This window comes from Sylvia atricapilla, chromosome 21 (assembly GCF_009819655.1).
Source record: "Sylvia atricapilla isolate bSylAtr1 chromosome 21, bSylAtr1.pri, whole genome shotgun sequence".
NCBI classification, from domain to species: domain Eukaryota; kingdom Metazoa; phylum Chordata; class Aves; order Passeriformes; family Sylviidae; genus Sylvia; species Sylvia atricapilla.
In genome coordinates, this window is record NC_089160.1 from 1,810,291 (window position 1) to 1,828,315 (window position 18,025).

The 18,025-nt window shown below is 52.7% G+C and overlaps 1 protein-coding gene across 1 annotated transcript in view; it reads left to right on the forward strand.

The window, feature by feature from the left end:
- SLC16A2 (solute carrier family 16 member 2) overlaps positions 1-18,025 on the forward strand; it is a 35,733-nt gene that overhangs the window by 11,470 nt on the left and 6,238 nt on the right. Inside the window, exon 2 of the mRNA XM_066333910.1 lies at positions 16,012-16,156. Coding sequence (XP_066190007.1) covers positions 16,012-16,156 — 145 coding nt within the window. The remainder of the gene's footprint in view (positions 1-16,011; positions 16,157-18,025) is intronic.

Sequence of the window (18,025 nt, forward strand, 5' to 3'; positions counted from 1 at the left end):
CCATCCCCAGGGTTCCCAGCCCCGCCATCTGCGGCCTCCCCCTGCCACAGTTTGTGTTCCACTGGCCTCATAAACAAAAGTGACGCAAAAAAACCACCCCCACAGAAAACAGTTTTTACAGCAGGCAGAGTTTTCCTAACTCCACAAAGGCGGTTGTTTAGATTTTTTTTTTCTTTTTATTGCCGGATGAAGAAGGACAGAGATAAAAAAAAACCCAACAAAACACAACCCTAAAAAGCTGTTGTGAAGATGATGCGAGGCAGAGCAGCGTGGAAAGAGACGTCTCCGAGGGCTTTAATGTTTCCTCTGCTTCTGAATGAGGAATTAGCTATTGCCAAATGCCAGGCACGGCCGGGTGATCCCGGCTCCTGGCCACGCGCCGGCACTTTCTGCAGCAGATAACTCCTGCTTTATCACCGCCTGTAAAACTTCCCCTGAGCTTTGATGAGCTTTGGGGAGGATGATGAAGAACCCAGAGAGCAGGACGTGGGGCTGCGGTGGAGGCAGCAGGTTGTTGGCCGGGTTCCCCATTAGTCAGGGTGATGAGTCGATCTCCTTTTCCCATTTTCTTATGAATGAATCAGTTTTGGCTCAGCCTGATGGTCAGACTGGTTCAACGAGAAGCGGCTGGTATCAGTCTCATTAGCAGAGGAGACAAAAAAAAACGAGCCTCTCCCTGGTTCTGCAAACTGCCTGTGATGCCGACAGGCTGCCGGGGGTTCGCCTCCTCCATCTCCTCATTCCCTTCTTCTTCTGTGCCTCTCCCAGCTCCTGGGCACTTCTCCTGAAGCTCCACAAACACTTCAAAGGGTCCTGCAGCCTGAGCCTGCAGCTCTCCAAGCGCAGTGCTGCAGCAGGGATGTTTTTAGGGGATGTTCCAGCTCCAGGTTGCCTGTGCTTGCTGTGAGGAGCTGTTCCCACTCAGAGTCACTCCTTGGCCACTGTAAAGTGCTGGGCGTTTTGGCTTCAGCTGGAGCAGTTGGGATTTGGGAGCCTTCCCTGCAGCAGTGATGGATTTACCCTGTCGTGAGGATTGACCGCGGTGTCACCTCTCTGCCCTTCATCCTTGGCACCCAGCAGCCCTGTCCTGCTCCTCGTGTCCATAACACCCACCCAGAGCGTGTCCCAGCTCCCTCGGGAAGGGATTGCCTCCTGCCAGGATCCCTGAGGAATGCCTCAGGAGCAGCATCTCCTGCGCTGGCACAGAGCAGGGCTGGCTGCTGTCCTCCAGCACATCCCCACCTTTGGATCAAAAGGGTTGGACCCACCCCAACCTTTGGGGTTTTGCATCCCAGGGCTGGCCCTGGCCCCCCACATCCCCCCATAGCCCAAATCCTGGCAGGTTGCTGCTGAATCCTCTCAGTGCCTGCTTTTCCCTTTGCCCCCGAGCAGGGATGGGCGAAGGGGAAGCTCAGGCAGCTGAAAACAAGACTGGGGGCTGTGGGGTCTGTTCCCTACAGCAATCCCACCCTTGGCACCTGCAGGACAGGGGTAGTTTTGTAGGGACAGGGGTAATTTTGTAGGGACAGGGGTAATTTTGTAAGGACAGGGTGATTTTGTAGGGACAGGGGTAATTTTGTAGGGACAGGGGTAGTTTTGTAGGGACAGGGGTAATTTTATAGGGACAGGAATAGTTTTGTAGGGATGCGCAATTTAGTAGGGACAGGAATAGTTTTGTAGAGACAGGGGTAATTTTGTAGGGACAGGGGTAGTTTTGTAGGGACAGGGGTAATTTTATAGGGACAGGGGTAGTTTTGTAGGGATGGGTAATTTAGTAGGGACAGGGGTAATTCTGTAGGGACAGGAATAGTTTTGTAGAGACAGGGGTAATTTTGTAGGGACAGTATAGTTTTTTAGGGACAGGGTGGTTTTGTAGAGACAGGGGTAATTTTGTAGGGATAAGGTGATTTTGTAGGGACAGGGGTAATTTTGTAGGGACAGGACAGTTTTGTAGGGACAGGGTGGTTTTGTAGGGACAGTGTAGTTACGATTCCCATCCCAAAAAGCCGTATTTCTATGGAGAGGAAGACGAGGCTCCCTGGCCACAGAGCTGGGGTGTAAGGCTTTTAACCCTGACTCACAGGACCAAACCTCACCCGGGAACTGACAGAAGCCTTCATTAACCTGCCCTGTTGTTTATTCCCATTCCAAAGCCCTTGATGCAGCAAAAAGCAGAGACATTTCCTCAGGAAAGCGCATTAACATTTCACCTGCCCTCGGAGCCCTTTGCCACCGGGGACACTCGGAGTGGTCGGGGCTGTCCCCAGTTCCCCTCGCTCTCGTTAAACATTGTGTGGCTCCGAGGGAGCTCTGCCTGTGGCTGTCGTGTGGGCTCAAACCCTCCGGGGCTCAGGATTTAATTTATATGCAGATATGAGTGTGTGCAGATCCACACGGGCGGATTTATGGATCCCCATCCCAGGGGCAGCAGCAGGAGCTGCAGGGCTCGGGGCTGGGCTCCCGGGATGTGGATGGGGAGCAGGGGGTTCATCCTGCTCTGAACCCCGCCGCCTCTTCCCTGCTGCCTGCAGCACCCCAAGGGCAGGGCTGGCCCTTCCCCGAAGCCAGCCGGCGTCTGAAAAACTTTCAAATGAGAGCAGGTCAGCCAAAAGTGACAGCCCGTTGGCAAAGGGGTGTGACCTGCTTCTCGCTGGGCTTAAAAAAAAAAAAAATTAGATAAAATACTGCTGGTTTTCACTTTCCTTTAGCGGTTGGATTTGCTTAATGACAGCCTGGTCTATTTTTTTTTTTTTTTCTGAGATAGCCAGTTGTTTTCAAATGTGGTCTTTAATGTAAGGAAGCTCCAAGAGATTAAAATCACATGGATATTTCACCCTTCTCTTGCCCTCTGGGTGTCTGGTTTAATGAGGATGCACGAGTGTTGTGTCATCTGGGGATCTTTTTCCTGGTCTGCAGGCTCCAGGAGCACTATCCAAAGGTGCTGCTGTCTGTGCTGCAGACCCGGGGGAAACTCTCCAGCCTTGGGGAAAGAAATAATTTCCTGATGGCCATCAGGAGAAGAGCCCAGATGTCCCAGCACGGAGCTGTTTTGTCCCACAGACGCTGTGTCAGCGCAGGATGACTCCGTGCTTGCCCCAGGGCTCTGCTCAGCCTGCTGAAAAACGGCTTTTCTTCATTTATTCTGATTCTTAAAGATATTTTCTCTCGCTGGAGGAGGCTCTCCAAGGAGGTCATTCATCACCTCATGTGCCTCATTCCATGGCAGGGCTGGGGCTGAGCCCTGGGACAATCTGGGGAGATGCTGGTTGCAGGAGAGCTGAGCTGGAACAGGATGGGGTGTGTTACCTCCTTTGTGAGTGAACCTGGGGGGAAAAACAACTCAAAAAGCACCTGGCACAGCCTGGGGAGGGCCCTCTCCTCAGAAAGCCCCAAGAGCAGCCACTGTGATTTTCCCTTTCATATTTCCAGCCCCGTGCATTGCTGGGTATGGGGCAGGCTTTTGTCTTCAGGGAAATTCGGGCTGTGTCGGGTGGAGGTAAATAAGTAACATAACTGAAATACTTCGGTGATATTGGGGTGGGAGGGAGGAATCCCAGCCCTCTCCATTTCAGGGATTGTGCTCCAGTGGGGCTGAGGGTGATGTTGGCATAGTGTTTTGTTCCTCTGGAGCTTGGAGGGCTCTGGGGGGTGGCTGTAGCTCTGGAGATGATGCTGCAGTGCCAGTGGAGGGTGTGTTGGCACTGGGAAGAACAGAGGGATGGTTTCTTCCAGCCTCACTCCTCGTGGGGATGCCCCAGCCTTGGCTGAGGGGTGTTTGGGAGCTTTGGCTCTTCCCACAGCATCCCCATCCTCATCCTCACCTCATCCCAATCCCATCCCCATCTCGTGGGATCATAGAACCATGGAATATCCCATGGATATCTCAAGGATCACCCAATCCTAGACCTGCACACACACCCCCACAACCCCATCCTGTGCATCCCAAAAAGCTCCTGGAGCTCTGGCAGCCTCGAGGCTGTGCCCATTCCCTGGGGAGCCTCTGAGGATAGAACCTTTTCCTGATCTCCAACCTGAACCTCCCCTAAACAATTTCATGTCACCTCCATCCCTGTCCAGCACACAGGGAAAGGGTTGGGCTGACTGGGAGATGTGGAGGGAGAAGATGCAGGGCTGAAACCTGCCCAGGATGTTCCTGACAGGGGACAGAAGGTGCATCACCACCTTCAGCTCCCTCAAAAGCTGCAAAAACCGTGGTAATTAACTGTCCAGTGAGGGGCAGGCTGCAAAGAGATGCTTGGAAATTTTGCAGCAGGGAAGGTGTTGGTTGGGAGAAATACTTGGAGTTCAAGCCTGGCCCTTGTCTAGGGGAAGGTGTAGATATTTATTAAACACCCTGTTGGGATTGAAAGGATGTGTTGGGGAGGCACTTGGGGACATGGTTGAATGATGGCCTTGGCAGTGCTTGGTTAACATTAGGACTCAATAGTTTCAGAGGGCTTTTCCAACCTAAACGACTCCAAAATTCATGATTCCAAGACTGGACGTGCCCACCACCAGAGGATTTGGAGGAAAGGCTGTGCAGAAATCTGCCAGGACTGGGAGAAGGCCACAGATGTCCTGCAGTGGCAATTATTTGTCTAAAAACCAGTGCCTGGACGGGTGAGGAGCTGTGCCCAGGGCTCCTGGGTTTGGTGTCCAGCCTGCTGGGACTCTCCCCTCAATGCTCAGGGCTGGCAAAGGGCTGGAAGTATTTTTCTTTCTGAGTATCCCTTAATTAGCTAAAAGGGAAGGCTGTCAAGTACCCAGCTGGGAAGGAAAAAGATCTTCGTGAGCCTGTGACCACCGAACATTTCGCCTCCATTTATTTTCCCTGACTTCTTTGTTTTCCCCCTTTTGAAAAGAGGGTGTTTTTTTTTTTTTTCCTCTTTCCTTTCATTTAACTGCTATTTATTTGCTGGTAAGTGGAAGGAATTCAGCTGGGATCAGCCTGGCTCCTGCCAGCGACTGGAGTTGAAAAGTTTCCGTGGGGGAGATGTAAGAGCAGGGCAGGGGAGTTGTTTTCCACCCTGGGTCATGGCCAGCCAGGTTGCATGGGTTTAATTCTCTTTTTTTCACTGGGATGTTGACAAGTGCCCATGGGAGTTGCAGTGGGAGGAGCGTGGAGCTGAGCCGCGGGGCTTCTTCTTCTTCTTCTTCTTCTCCTCGCTGTTAATGGGAAACAGAAGATGGCTTGGGAGAGATTTGGCAAAGAGGGGAACTTTTCTGTCTCTTCCAGCTTGGAAAAAAGCATCCTTTCTCACCCCTGTCTCACCGCAGAGGGAGGAGGGCTCCCAAACACAGCCCGGGAGGGGGGCAGAGGAGGCAGAAAGTGCCCAGTGATTTCACAAGGATGGAGCAGCCTTGGGCCACCAGCTTTGTTTCGGGAGTGGAGCCCAACCTGCCTCCCACTGGTGGCCAGGATCCATCCCATCTTCTCCCCAAGGCATCAAGGGCTTGGGATGCCCCAGCTGCTCTCACCCTGAAGCAGGGCTGCGGGTTTTTGGGGTCCTTGTGTCAGGTGTGATGTCACCGTGTCGATGGAGGCGCAGTGGTGGATCAGTGCTGGGCACTGGCTCCCAGAGGGATGCAGGTGGATTCTGTGCCTGGCTGGGACATGAACCCCTGACCTTGGTGTGAACAGCTCTGTTGGCTTTGCCCCTCATCCCAGTTGGTGAGCTGGAACTGCTTCACCATCTGCTCTGAGCTGCATCGGCCAGGAACCACAGCTCCGTGTCCTGGTGGATCACTGGGCTCCAGTGGGAACCACAGCTCTGTGTCCTGGTGGATCACTGGGCTGGCCAGGCTGCTCCAGTGGGAACCATAGCTCCGTGTCCTGGTGGATCACTGGGCTGGCCAGGCTGCTCCACCTGAGAACCACAGCTCTGTGTCCTGGTGGATCACTGGGCTGGCCAGGCTGCTCCAGTGGGAACCACAGCTCTGTGTCCTGGTGGATCACTGGGCTGGCCAGGTGCTCCTGAGAACCACAGCTCCGTGTCCTGGTGGATCACTGGGCTCCAGTGGGAACCACAGCTCCGTGTCCTGGTGGATCACTGGGCTCCAGTGGGAACCACAGCTCCGTGTCCTGGTGGATCACTGGGCTGGCCAGGCTGCTCCAGTGGGAACCACAGCTCTGGGTCCTGGTGGATCACTGGGCTGGCCAGGTGCTCCAGCTGGGAAAAGCCATGGCAGTCACTCACATGGGGCAGCTGGCAGGGCAGGGACTGCTCCCAGAGTCACACTCCAGCCCTTTAGGACCTTCAGTTGTGTCCCCAAAAGTGGCGGTGCTCATCTGGATCACAGCCTGGGAAACGGTGGCTGGCCCTGGCTGATCACAGATCCCAGGGCTGCTGGCCCAGTCCTGGTGCTGGTGCCTTCCCCCTTTCATCCCTCCCTTCCCTCTTTCCCCCCTCCTGCCCTGTTTGTGAGCAGATGGAGCACAGGGGTGAATTCCTGAGGCTCCACCACCCCGGCCCCTCAGCTGCACAGTCCTCCCAGGCTTCTGTGGCTACAGGAACTGGTTACCAGCACGAACCTGCCAGTTACATAAGGTGGCCATGGTGGGGTTCAGAGTTGATGACACATTTTGGGGCTGGAGGAGCAGAAGGTGGTCACACCTCGCTGTTGGGGACAGGGGATGGCCGTGGCAGTGTGTGAGTGCTGAGCTGTTCCCAGGCTTGGTGACCTTGCACCAGTGACTGCAGGAGGTTAATCATAGTCAAAGCCCAGTGAAGTTTGGTCAGGTCACGGCTTTTCCAAAGGCTGAGAGCTTTGGACACGCAGCCAGTGTCTGGGGCCACAGCTGACCCACAGTGTCTCACCAGAGTTAATCATTGCCATCAGCTTGGAACCTGCCTGGCTTCAGCAGTGGGAATTTTCCCCCAAAAACACTGAGTAAGGGGCCTGGAGGAAACCCCAACCCAGCAGGATGCATCAGGCTGGGGAGAGCAATGTCCCTTGACCTTGACCCTAAACCAAACCCAAACCCTGATCCAGACCCTAACCCAAACCCTAATCACAACCCTGATATTGCCCCTGTCCCTGATCCCTAAGCTTTGCTGTCCCTTTCACTTTATAAGGTGGATATTGTGCTTCTTGCCCTGTTGGAAATGGGAGAACCTGGAGCAGCCACTGACAGCCCCTCAGGACCCTCTGCTGGGCTCTGACTGGACAGATGGACAGAGGGCAAGGATCTGCTCTGCTTTGGTCACCCAGGCCCAGCTGACAGGTCCTGGGAGTTGCTGGTCCAGCCTTGAGCTGCTGTTTTAGGAGATGTGGCCACTACTTCTCGGAGAGTACAAATCCCAAATCACTCCACATTAAACCCAGGGATCATCAGACTTGGGTTTTGCCTTCCACCCGTGAGGGCAGGTTCCCCAAAAAGGAGCTGGGTGCTGTGGATGGGTTCCTCACAGTGCTGCTCCCATCCTTCAGTTGTGCTGCTGGGGGAACATTGAGAGGCATCACAGCTGGGAAGGAAAATATGCATTAAAGAAAGGGGAAGATGGACAAAATCAGGAGGTTGTGGTCTTGGCACTGTGTGTTTGGGACCTGGGCTGGTGCTGTGCTCGTTGCTGGTGTCCTGATGCTGGAAGGAGGTTTTTATGTATATATATATATATATAAAAATACTTTCTTCTCCCTGTGGGTGTGTTTTGAAAAGGGGCTTGGGAACAATGAGGATTAACAAGCAGATAGAGAATTAAATGCAGGGTTTGAGTCTTCAAATGTGTGCACATTTCAGAGCGCGTGTTTGTGCCAAGATAAACTCCGTCAGGAATAAACATCGTTTTACATGAAAGGCTAATTACAGATTGGTGCTCCGCGGGTGGGAGGAGGGAATTTTCACCAATTAAAATGGAACTTTTCTGTTTTTCGTAAAATTGCTGGATGAAAACGGAGCCAGGGGCTGGCGAGGCGTTTGACAGCGCAGTCAAGGGGGGGAGATGCTCGTCCCCAGGATTTGCTTTTTCCCCCTCCAGTGGTAAAGAGTCTTTGCCAGTTCGTTTGGGCAGGAGCTGCAGGAGGGCTCTGGTCCTGCCCAACAGCAGCTGAATGCCAGGACAGCCCTGGGCTCTCACAGGGAGATGGGACATGGACAAACGTGGCCCAACCCAACATCCCTCGGACTCACACCACACCAGGAGAGCTTGGAGTAATAAAATCCTCGACCTCCTTGGGCGTGTAGGTCATGGAAAGACGTCTGGATGGGATGCGGCCCACGTTGAGGAGCTGCAGCTCCTGTTTGTTGGGTAACTTTAGTGTGTGGTAGGTGAATCATCCCTCAAAAATTGCAAGCCAGAGGCGACGCAGGGAAGAAAAAACCTTCCTGGCCTCTGGAGGGCTGGGAAGAAAACTCCCGCCTGGGCACATGGTGGGTTTCAGCTGCACAGCACATGCTGCCTTGCTGCTTTTGGACAGATTTCACAAGAATTTGCATTTCTGGACCAGCTCTGGAGCCTCGGAGGCTGAGGCTGTGCATGGGGAGGACATGATGCAGCCCAGAAACCAGCTCTAACACCGTTTTGCTCTAGCCAGGGTCAGGTTTTATGGGTTTGGAATGAAATGGATGCAAAACGTGGCTGGGACTGAGTTTCTCCGGGATGTTGAGCACAGAAACCCCAGGCAAACACTCTGTGCCTGCTGCTTGCCAAACAAAACCACAGATCTGTCTCCATCTCTACTCAGCGTGGCCACAGGGCAGCTTGTTTTGGGACACTTCTCTCACATAAGCTGAGATCTGTCACTTAGTGGTTACAGGAGGTGGCCTGGGCATCATCTCTTTAAAAGTCCCCTGCATCCTTGAGAGTGAGGGGAGTCAGAGAGAACACAATCAGGAGAGCTGTGGTGGGGTTTTTAAAGCAAAGTACATTCCCAGCCTGCTCTGCTCCAGTGCTCTGTGCTCCTGAACCAGTCCAAAATCGGTGTTTTCAAACTCCCCTTTGGCAAAGACTGGGCTGACACTTGCTGGGTCTGATCTCTGGGAAGCTGTTGCCTTATCCATGGTCATGGGATCGTGGCACAATGACAGGAGCTTCCACTTCTACAGCATTCACATATTTCCTTGCCCTCTCCTAATTCCACCATGAACAGGGCACTGAAAGGGTCTTTAGCCAGACCTTGCCTTGAATAATTCCTCTGAATAATTCCATTTATTCCAATTTTCAGGCTGTTGTGGAATTGTTTTCAAAAGTGGGGGGTGGTGGGGGGGGAGAAGTCAGCCAAACCTGATAAAGGACCACTTTGTTCTGAAGCTTTAGGGTATGGTACCAAGCAGGGCTTGCTATACAATTAATGAGTTTAGCTGGCTTTGAGCTGCACGTGATGCGCAGTGGCTGCCACCACAATGCCCTGCCACCACCAGCTCCCATCCAGAGCAGCCTGGCTGCTTCAGTTTGGTGCTCCCCAGCCTTCATTCGGGGTTCTTCATCATCAGCTGGTGCTCCCCAGCCTTGGTTTGGGGTTCTTCAGCATCAGTTTGGGGCTCCACAGCTTTGGTTTGGTGCTTCTCAGACTTGGTTTTGGTGCTCTTCAGCATCATTTTGGTGCTCCCCAGCTTCAGTTTGTGGCTCCACAGCTTCAGTTTTGGTTTAGAGGCTCCTCAGCTTTGGTTCAGAGCTCCTCAGGATCATTTTGGGGCTCCTCAGCATCAGTTTGGTGTGTCCTGGTGTTGGTTTGGTGTGTCCTGGTGTTGACAACTTCAGTTTGCAGCTCCTCAGTCTCAGTTTGGTGCTCCCTGGGTTCAGTTTGATGTTCCCCAGCTTCGGTTTGGGGCTTCACAACTTTGCTTTGTGGCCCCTCATCTTCTGTTTGGTGCTCCCCGTCTTTAGTTTGTGGGTCTCAGTTTGGTGGTCTCCAGGCTCAGTTTGGTGTTCCTCAGGTTTTGTTTGGGATTCTCCAGCTTTGACTTGAGGCTCCTCATCTTCATTTCTGGGGCTCCACAACTTCATTTTGGGCCATTTTGGTGCTTTTCTGCTTCAATTGGGTGCTCTCCATGTCCAGTTTCTGCTCCTCAACTTCAATTTGGTGCTTCCCAGGTTCAATTTGGGGTTGTCCAGGTTCAGTTTGGGTTTGTCCAGGTTCAGTTTGGGGTTTGTCCAAGTTCAGTTTGGGGTTGTCCAGGTTCAGTTTGGGATTGTCCAGGTTCAATTTGGGGTTGTCCAGGTTCAATTTGGTGCTCCCCAGGTTCAATTTGGGGTTGTCCAAGTTCAGTTTGGGATTGTCCAGGTTCAATTTGGGATTGTCCAGGTTCAATTTGGGGTTGTCCAGGTTCAGTTTGGGATTGTCCAGGTTCAATTTGGGATTGTCCAGGTTCAATTTGGGGTTGTCCAGGTTCAGTTTGGGATTGTCCAGGTTCAATTTGGGGTTGTCCAGGTTCAGTTTGGTGCTCCCCAGGTTCAATTTGGGGTTGTCCAGGTTCAGTTTGGTGCTCCCCAGGTTCAATTTGGGGCTCCCCAGGTTCAGTTTGGGGTTGTCCAGGTTCAATTTGGTTTTCCCCAGGTTCAATTTGGGGTTGTCCAGGTTCAGTTTGGGGTTGTCCAGGTTCAATTTGGTGTTCCCCAGGTTCAGTTTGGGATTGTCCAACTTTGTTTTCAAACTCCTCATCTCCGTTTTGCTGCACTCCAGCTCAGTTTCCCATCCCACTGTGCATCGTGGTGGCTTCCTCAGCTCTGACTTTTGCATCTGCCTTTATTTAAGCCTTGACCAGCCGTCCCTGGGCCCGGCCCAGCCCGTGGGGGGTGTTGAGCACATGGAGCTGAGCCGCTGGGAGCGGTTCAAGCTTCACCCTGAGAGCACAAGGGGATGACGCAAATGGCTCTTCAAGGGCACGAGATGAAACAGCTGCCTGGTTGTCACTCCAGATGTGAAAACCGTGGGAGCCCTGCTGAGGGGTGGGGCACAGCCGCCTGCTCCCCCACAGCCTCTGCCTGGGAAGGGCCACCAGGTTACCTGGGCTGCCAAAAATCCAGCCCAGGTAGGGCCACGAAGACGCACGATGAGCTTTGTCACAGCAGCAGAGCTTCGCTGTGCTTTTAACGAGTAAAAAGTGATTCATCTCTCATAGGAGAGGTTCAGGGGATGAATTACCTTTGGCTGCCCAGTGTCTCCTCTGAGGAATGCCAGGTGCCTGGGGAAGGTGACCCTGTGGCCCTTGTCCCCTCCAGCCTGTCCCAGCTGCGCGGCGCGAGCGGGAGAAGCCGCGGGAAGCGAGGGAAGACACTTCCTCCAGCGACGGATCTGAGGTCACCTCCTGGCCCTTGATCCCTCCAGCCCGGGGTATTTGGGTCAGCGGGGAAGCACAGCTGAGAGCGACGTCCCTTCCTCCCCTCTCCCTGGAGATTCGGGTTTTTAAAGGAACAAATAGGTTTGGCTTCAAGTGCTGCGGTCTGATTTTTTTTTTAATGGTGTTTTTTGGAACAATGAGCTAAGTACCGGCGGGGTTTGGATCTACGTCTCAGAGTGGTGAGATTTTTTCTTCCTTTCTCGCCTTCCTGCCCCTACCTTGGTCTGCTCTCACAAACCTTGTTCTGCTTAGGAAAACGCCAGCAAACGGGGGAGTTTGTCATCCTGTTGGATGGTCTGCCTGGAAAGATGGTCTGGTGTCCAGGTGGGACCATCAGGGCTGACCCTGAGGGCGCTGCCCACCACAAACACACAGACAGGGTGTTCTCAGAGACCCCTCAGCATCACCACTGCAGGGGGAGCTGAGCCCCCCCAGTCCCCATGTGCCCATCCTCCTCTGCCGCAGGGTCCCCAGGAGCTTTGTCACCCTCTGGTAGGAGGAGCAGAAGGTGACCAAAGCGCTCCTGGTCCCTCATCCACTATGGGCACGGTTTGGTGCTATTGGGCTGGTGGGCTGATGGTCACCTCCCCAGTTTTCACTCTGTCCTGAGGCCAGGGTGAGTGGTGTTGGGGAGGATGGACCATCCTGACCGTGCTATTGCAACAGCTGCAAGTGTCCAAGAACAGGTTGGACAAGGACTTGGGGCACCCTGGGATAGTGGAAGGTGTCCCTGCCCATGGCAGGGGGTGGAACTGGATGATCTTTACGGTCCCTTCCAACCCCAACCCTTCTGATTTTATGGTTCTGTGATCCCCTCCACCACCGATGTGCTGTTCCCCTTGGAGAACTTCCACCACAGCATTCCCTGTCCGTGCTGAAGGCCACATCGCTTTGGATCAGCCATTCTTGGCTGCCTTTGTTAGGTCCAAGTGGGGAGGAGGAATTTGTGGAGATTTAGCTGGAGCTTTCCCCTTTTGTGAGAGCTGCTGGTGGAATGTTCTTGGTCAACAACTCTGCTCCAGCAAAGCAGCACCAGCCCCACTCTGGGCTCTTCCAGAGCATCCCTAGGAGCACCAGGAAGGTGCCATCAGCTCTGGAAGTGGCTTGGGCTGGGGTGGCAGCTGGGGCTGGTGTTTTCCCCTAGTCCCCTGGAGCAGGGGATGTGCCTCGGGGGGCTCCTGGCTCCTCAGCTGCTCCTTCAATCCCTTCGGGAGGGGCTGTGGTGGGAGCAGGTGGGATGGACAGGTGGATGGAGGTGAGATGGACAGGTGTGGGCTCGATGTAACTCTCAGTGCCAAGCAGAGAGGTGGCTGTCAGGGAGGGGCAACACACCTTGAGTCACCTCTAGTATCAGCAACCCCCAAATCAAAAGTCATGTGCATTTCCCCTCACCAAAAGCAGAGTGTTTTCATGCCTTTTTTTTCTTTTTTTTTTTTTTTTTAATCTAAAAATATGATACCTGCAGCATTTTGTGTTTCTGTCAAGACACCTCTTGCATGTCATCTGTCAAGCTGTTTCTGTCAAGACACCCCTGTCACCAGCCAGCTGCCCCCAGCTCCAAAACCAGCCCCTCAGCTGGTGCTCCCAGGAGCTGGTTGGACCCACAGCACCCTAAAACACAATCAAGTCTTAACCCGATCCCTGTCAAAGTTCTGGCAGCTCCTGGGCTCCTTCCAGCCCCATCCTCAGCTGGATTCTCTCCATAGCTTCTTTTAGGACCTGCTTGATAAGACTCCATGCCTCGTGTGGGGGCTTGTCTGTGTGTTTCCATATCTCGCCCAGCTTATCAGCCGCAGAGGGTGGGAGGTGTGGCCAGGCTGGGAATTAACCATCCCATCCAAACCCTCTGGAAATCAGAAGCAAAATTCGCCCCCTTTTTTCTCATGTGGCTTCAATTCAAGAGGCAACTTCTTGGAGAAGTTGGAGAAGCCGTAGGAGGGAAGGTGCTGAGCCCTGGTTTCCACTGGAGGAATGGTTGCCTCTGCCCCTCACATCCAGCAAAGTCCAGGAGAAACTTCAATACCACAAATTACCAAAAAGAAACCCTTCTTTCCCTGGAGCTGATCCAAGGACCATGCCCAAAGGGGCGGGTTTGGGGCTAGGCTTCACCTGAACTCCATTTCTTTCCCAACCTGTGCTTCTCTGCCATGACTTCCCTCCATCCTCGCCCCTCCAGCCCAGGAGAATGGGATAAAACAGGGGGGAAAATGTGCCCCCAACTCCCCGGGGATGTTTTTGGTGGGAATCACGCCGGGATCAGAGCCGGCACAGAGGCAGTTTTTTCTCCTGCCCCCAGATTTTGCCGAGGTTTCCTTCCAGTGCTGGAGCTGGCCCAGCCCTCCCGGCTTCCCGGGGCTTCGCTGGGAAGCGCTGGGAAGACAAAACCCCGCTCTGGAAGTGAGGCTATTGTTCTTACTAATTTTAACTGGATGTTCTTCCCCAAGCCTATTTTTATTCATTGCTTGTGGTAAGCCCTTTCTCTAAGGTAGAGCAATTTGCCACAGGACTCCTTTTTTTTTTTCCCTTTTTTTTTTTTCCTTTTTTTTTTTTTTTTTTTGTGTGTGTGTGTTTACCAATTTTAATTGAGAGATATCTCCTTTTTACAAACCCAGAGCTGGAGGAGCTTTTAAACGCCCGTTGCTGAGCCTCCTGCCCTGGGTTTGCTTTGATCTCTGCAGGTGAGTGTGCATTTTTGGGGCCAGAGATTGATCCTGCCTATTTGCATGCAAATCCCCGGGTTATTAAGATCCGAATCTGGCCCCTTTAAATTTAATACTTCGCTTTATGCTTTTATTTCCGCGTTTCTTAAAGTAATTTCCAAAAATAACAAACTTCAAACATGACGGGGCCATCTAACGTTTTACTGCCTTGGCTGGAGTAGAAGGAACATTTCTGGAAGTATATTATCCAATTTAACGAGCCTTTCCCATCCTGGCGTGGCTCCCACCCCTCACCCCCTCTCGGAGCTGTTTTGGACGGCTCTTTGGATCCGTGCCACCTAATCCTATTAGAGGGACTTTCGTTACACTGTGCCTTGTGTTTATAACCAAAAAAAAAAAATCAGCTGGAGAGGGGGGTCCTCTCCCTTTCCCCTCTCCGGCCTTTTTTTGCCTGGAGTTGAGAGGAGAGCCCAGCCAGCCCCACGAGGTTCCTGCACAGCCCTTGCTTTTCATTTTATTGCTCCACTCTGCATTTATTAAGGAAGATTTTGAAGTAAATTGGGTCCTTGTGAACTTATAATTAATTTGGAAGGGTCGGCTCTTCCCAGCCTGGGGAGGGCTTCTTTGTGTGGTCCTTTTGTGAAAGGCAGAGGTTGGAGAGGCTCTTCTATAGCTGGGATTTGCTTTTAATAGGGACCTGGCTATTTTTGAAGATCTCACGGCTCTGGAAGGACCATGAGGGTGTTTTTGTGCAGGGCTGTGATGAAAAGGTTTGCAGAGCCATTGGCTTTGGTGCAAAAAAACCCAAACCAAACCAACTCTGAAAGAGGTTAAAAAAAAGGTAAAAGGACCACACGTCCTGGGATTGTGCTTGGCAGCCCAGAGCCAGCACCTGGAGCTTGGAGATGCTCCAGGAGGTCTCTCCACTTTGGTGCCAGGTAGGGCTGGGGGCCTCTTGTCCCTCTGTCCATCCTGCTCTGCCCCACACACCACCCAGGGGACTTCTTGCTTCTCCTCAGAGCTGTTAGAGCTGAAATTCCCTTCCTTACCACATTGCTTTTCTTGAAATCTTGCCTTTCCTCCCCAAAATAGTCACATAAACCATTAAATGGAGAAGGTGGAGGGCAGAGAGAAGACAGTGGACAGGAGGAAATGGCCTCAAGCTGTGCCAGGAGATGTTTAGGTCAGATATTAGGAAAAATTTCTTCACTAAAAGGCTGGTGAAGCACTGACACAGGCTGCTCGGGGCAGTGATGGAATTGTTGTCCCTGGAGGGAATGAAAAGCCACGTGGATGTGGCACTCGGGAACATGGGTTAGTGCTGGGCTTGGCACTGCTGGGGGCATGGTTGGGCTTGAGGATCTTAAAAGGCTTTTCTAACCTTAATGATTCTATGATGGGCTGAAAAATAATCTGTGAATAATTAAAGTTTCTGGGAAAAAAAAAAAAAAGACAAACAGACAGACAGACAGTGGTTTGTTTTAGAGTGGGCTGGAAGGAGACAGGGCACGATGGTTTTTCTCTTGGGCACAGCCTGGCAAGGTCAGGGGTGGAATTTAACCTGAGATAAATGTGTCTCCATCAGCTTGGCTGACCTTGGGGAGAGGGGAAGGCGAGGAGTGCTGCCTCTGGGGGGTGAGGGATGGATGCTCCTCGGGAATGCAGGGCTGAAACTCAGGATAGGAAACTCTTCCTTGTCAAATCTGGGGTGCAAAGGGCTTGGAGGAGCTCAGGGGGCTTCTGCCTGTGGAGATTCCTGATGGAAGTGGCACCAGTGGGGCGTCTTCCCATGTGCACCAAAGGTTGTCTGGGAAGAGCATTGAAAAGTGGGCACAGTAACCCAGCAGAGAGGAGCACAAGGAAAACCTGTCCATTCTCCATCATCATGCCCCATCCGTGGTGCCGCCAGGTCTCTGTGCCATTTGTAAGTTGGCTTAACACCGTTAATTAACTGTGTGATGGGGCTGCCTCTGACACCATCAAAGCTTCACTTGGTCCCTGGCTGATTCCCCGCTGCCCCTGTGGGATGTCCCCCCCTGACCATCACCTTTCTCCTCTCTCTCTCCCCAGCGTGGGTCGGCTCCTTGGCCATGGGGATGATTTTTTTCTGCTCTCCCATCGTCAGCATCTTCACCGACCGCATCGGCTGCAGGACCACGGCGGCCATGGGGGCCACCATCGCCTTCATCGGGCTCCTCTCCAGCTCCTTCACCAAGTAAGGCCGTGCAGGGGACACCCAGCTCCTTGGAGAGCTCCTCTTCCTCCCTGTTCCCTGTGTGTGGGGTTCCCATCCTCCCTACAGCCCACGTGTGCTCAGCCTGCTCCCCTCCAAACTGAACCTCGTGTCCTTAGGTGAAATGAAAGTGGATTTTACCCAAGCAAAAGGATTGGATTTTCTGGGATTTCAGCACTCAGGTCCCTCATTTGATCTTTACAACAGCAGGAGAGGTCTGTGTGCCTCTCACGGGCAGCTCCAGAGAGGCACTCACAGAGAAAACCGTTCTCCTTCGCAACCGTTTTCACATTTGGTGCTGAAAGTAAATTAATGCTTAAAATAATATTTGGTGGATTAAGCCTAAGAGGGAGTTTCTGTGCAGGGCAGACAGGGAGGGGAAGGCAGACAGGGTTTGGAGCAGTTTGTGGTGTTCCTGCCCTGGCTCGTGTGTCTGCAGCAGTGCAGGGCCACTGCTGCTCCTTGTTTTCCACGCCTGATCCCATGCCATGAATTTCTGCTGGCAGGGACTGGCCAAAGTGCATTTGGATGGCAGGTGTACCTTGTGTGTCTTTCCAGCCCAGGAATTGGGGTTGGCATCGTTGTGGGAGCAAAAAGAGGTCACTTCTGGGGTAATTTATGTGACACTTACCAAACACAGCCTCAGAGGCTCCATGGAGAAACCTCTAAAGCAGCATTTGCCCCACTTTATCTGAATAAAAACACGGTTTTGGATTTCAGTTAAAAATCAATATTGTTTTAATTAAAATGCTTCAAGGAGTGGGTTTTTAAAGCAAATACACACCAGTTTCCAGAGGGTGACTCGCCTGCTCTGTGCTCCTCCTGGTCAGTGAGACCCTTGTGCTCCTCCCAATCCTGTTTCCCTGGATCCCCAAGTCCTCACCTGTGAGATCCCCCCATTATGTTGGGATCAGTTCTGACCCCCAGGCAAACCCCCCAGGACAGTGGGATTTTTGGGATGCTAAAACCATCTCGGGCAGCTTTTTGGAAGAAACCACTGTCTGCAGCTTCCTCCTCAGGTGCCACCTTTTCGTGTTTCCAAAGATCATAGCAAAAGGTGCAGTGGGTCCTGAGGGAAGCTGTGCCCTGGCACGCAGATCTCAGGAGTTTCCCATGTAATCCTGCTTTCCTTCTCATCAATGGAGCTTGGACTTTTCTCCTCCCTCTGTTGTAAAATGTGCAAAGAAAAGGGGCTCGTGGGACCGCAGCGCTGCCAGGGGCTTGTTGTGTTGGGCTTCAAAAATAAAAATAAAATTAAAAAAAAAATCAAACAGTACAGGCAGAGAGGAATATAATTTCCAGGAGAGCTACAGGACTGAAATCCCCATTTCCTGCTTCTCACTCTCAGACCACATTCCTCTGGCTGCCTTTTAAGGGAGGAAGGAGCCCCTTTGCAGCTGGACCACAGCGAGGGACGCTGCGAGCGGGGCCAGAGGAAGAGCAGGGAGGCTGTGGGATTTGGCAGAGCTCCACCCCGATGGTGAAGGCTGCTCCTGAAATTCGGGGCTTGTGGCTCCAGCTCTCCCAGAACAATAGAGAAGCTTTTTTTTTTTTTTTTATTGGTCCCTCCTGCCAAGTCCTTCCACCACAGCTGGAGATTGTTCTCCTCTCCTACAAGCGCTGGGGCAAAGGGACACAGCCTGGCTTTGGTGGGCTCAGGCAGAGCTGGATTAAGGCTCATCCATCCCCTCTTTGTCTCCTGGTTTCTCTAAAATGAGTTTGTTTTGTCCAAATGGAGGAGCAGCAGCTCCCAGCACTGCGCTGAGCTGCTCCAAAAAACCTCTGAGCCACCAAGAGTGAGTGGCAAGACCCCAGTGCCCGGCTCAGTGCCTCTTGTCTCAAAACATTGGG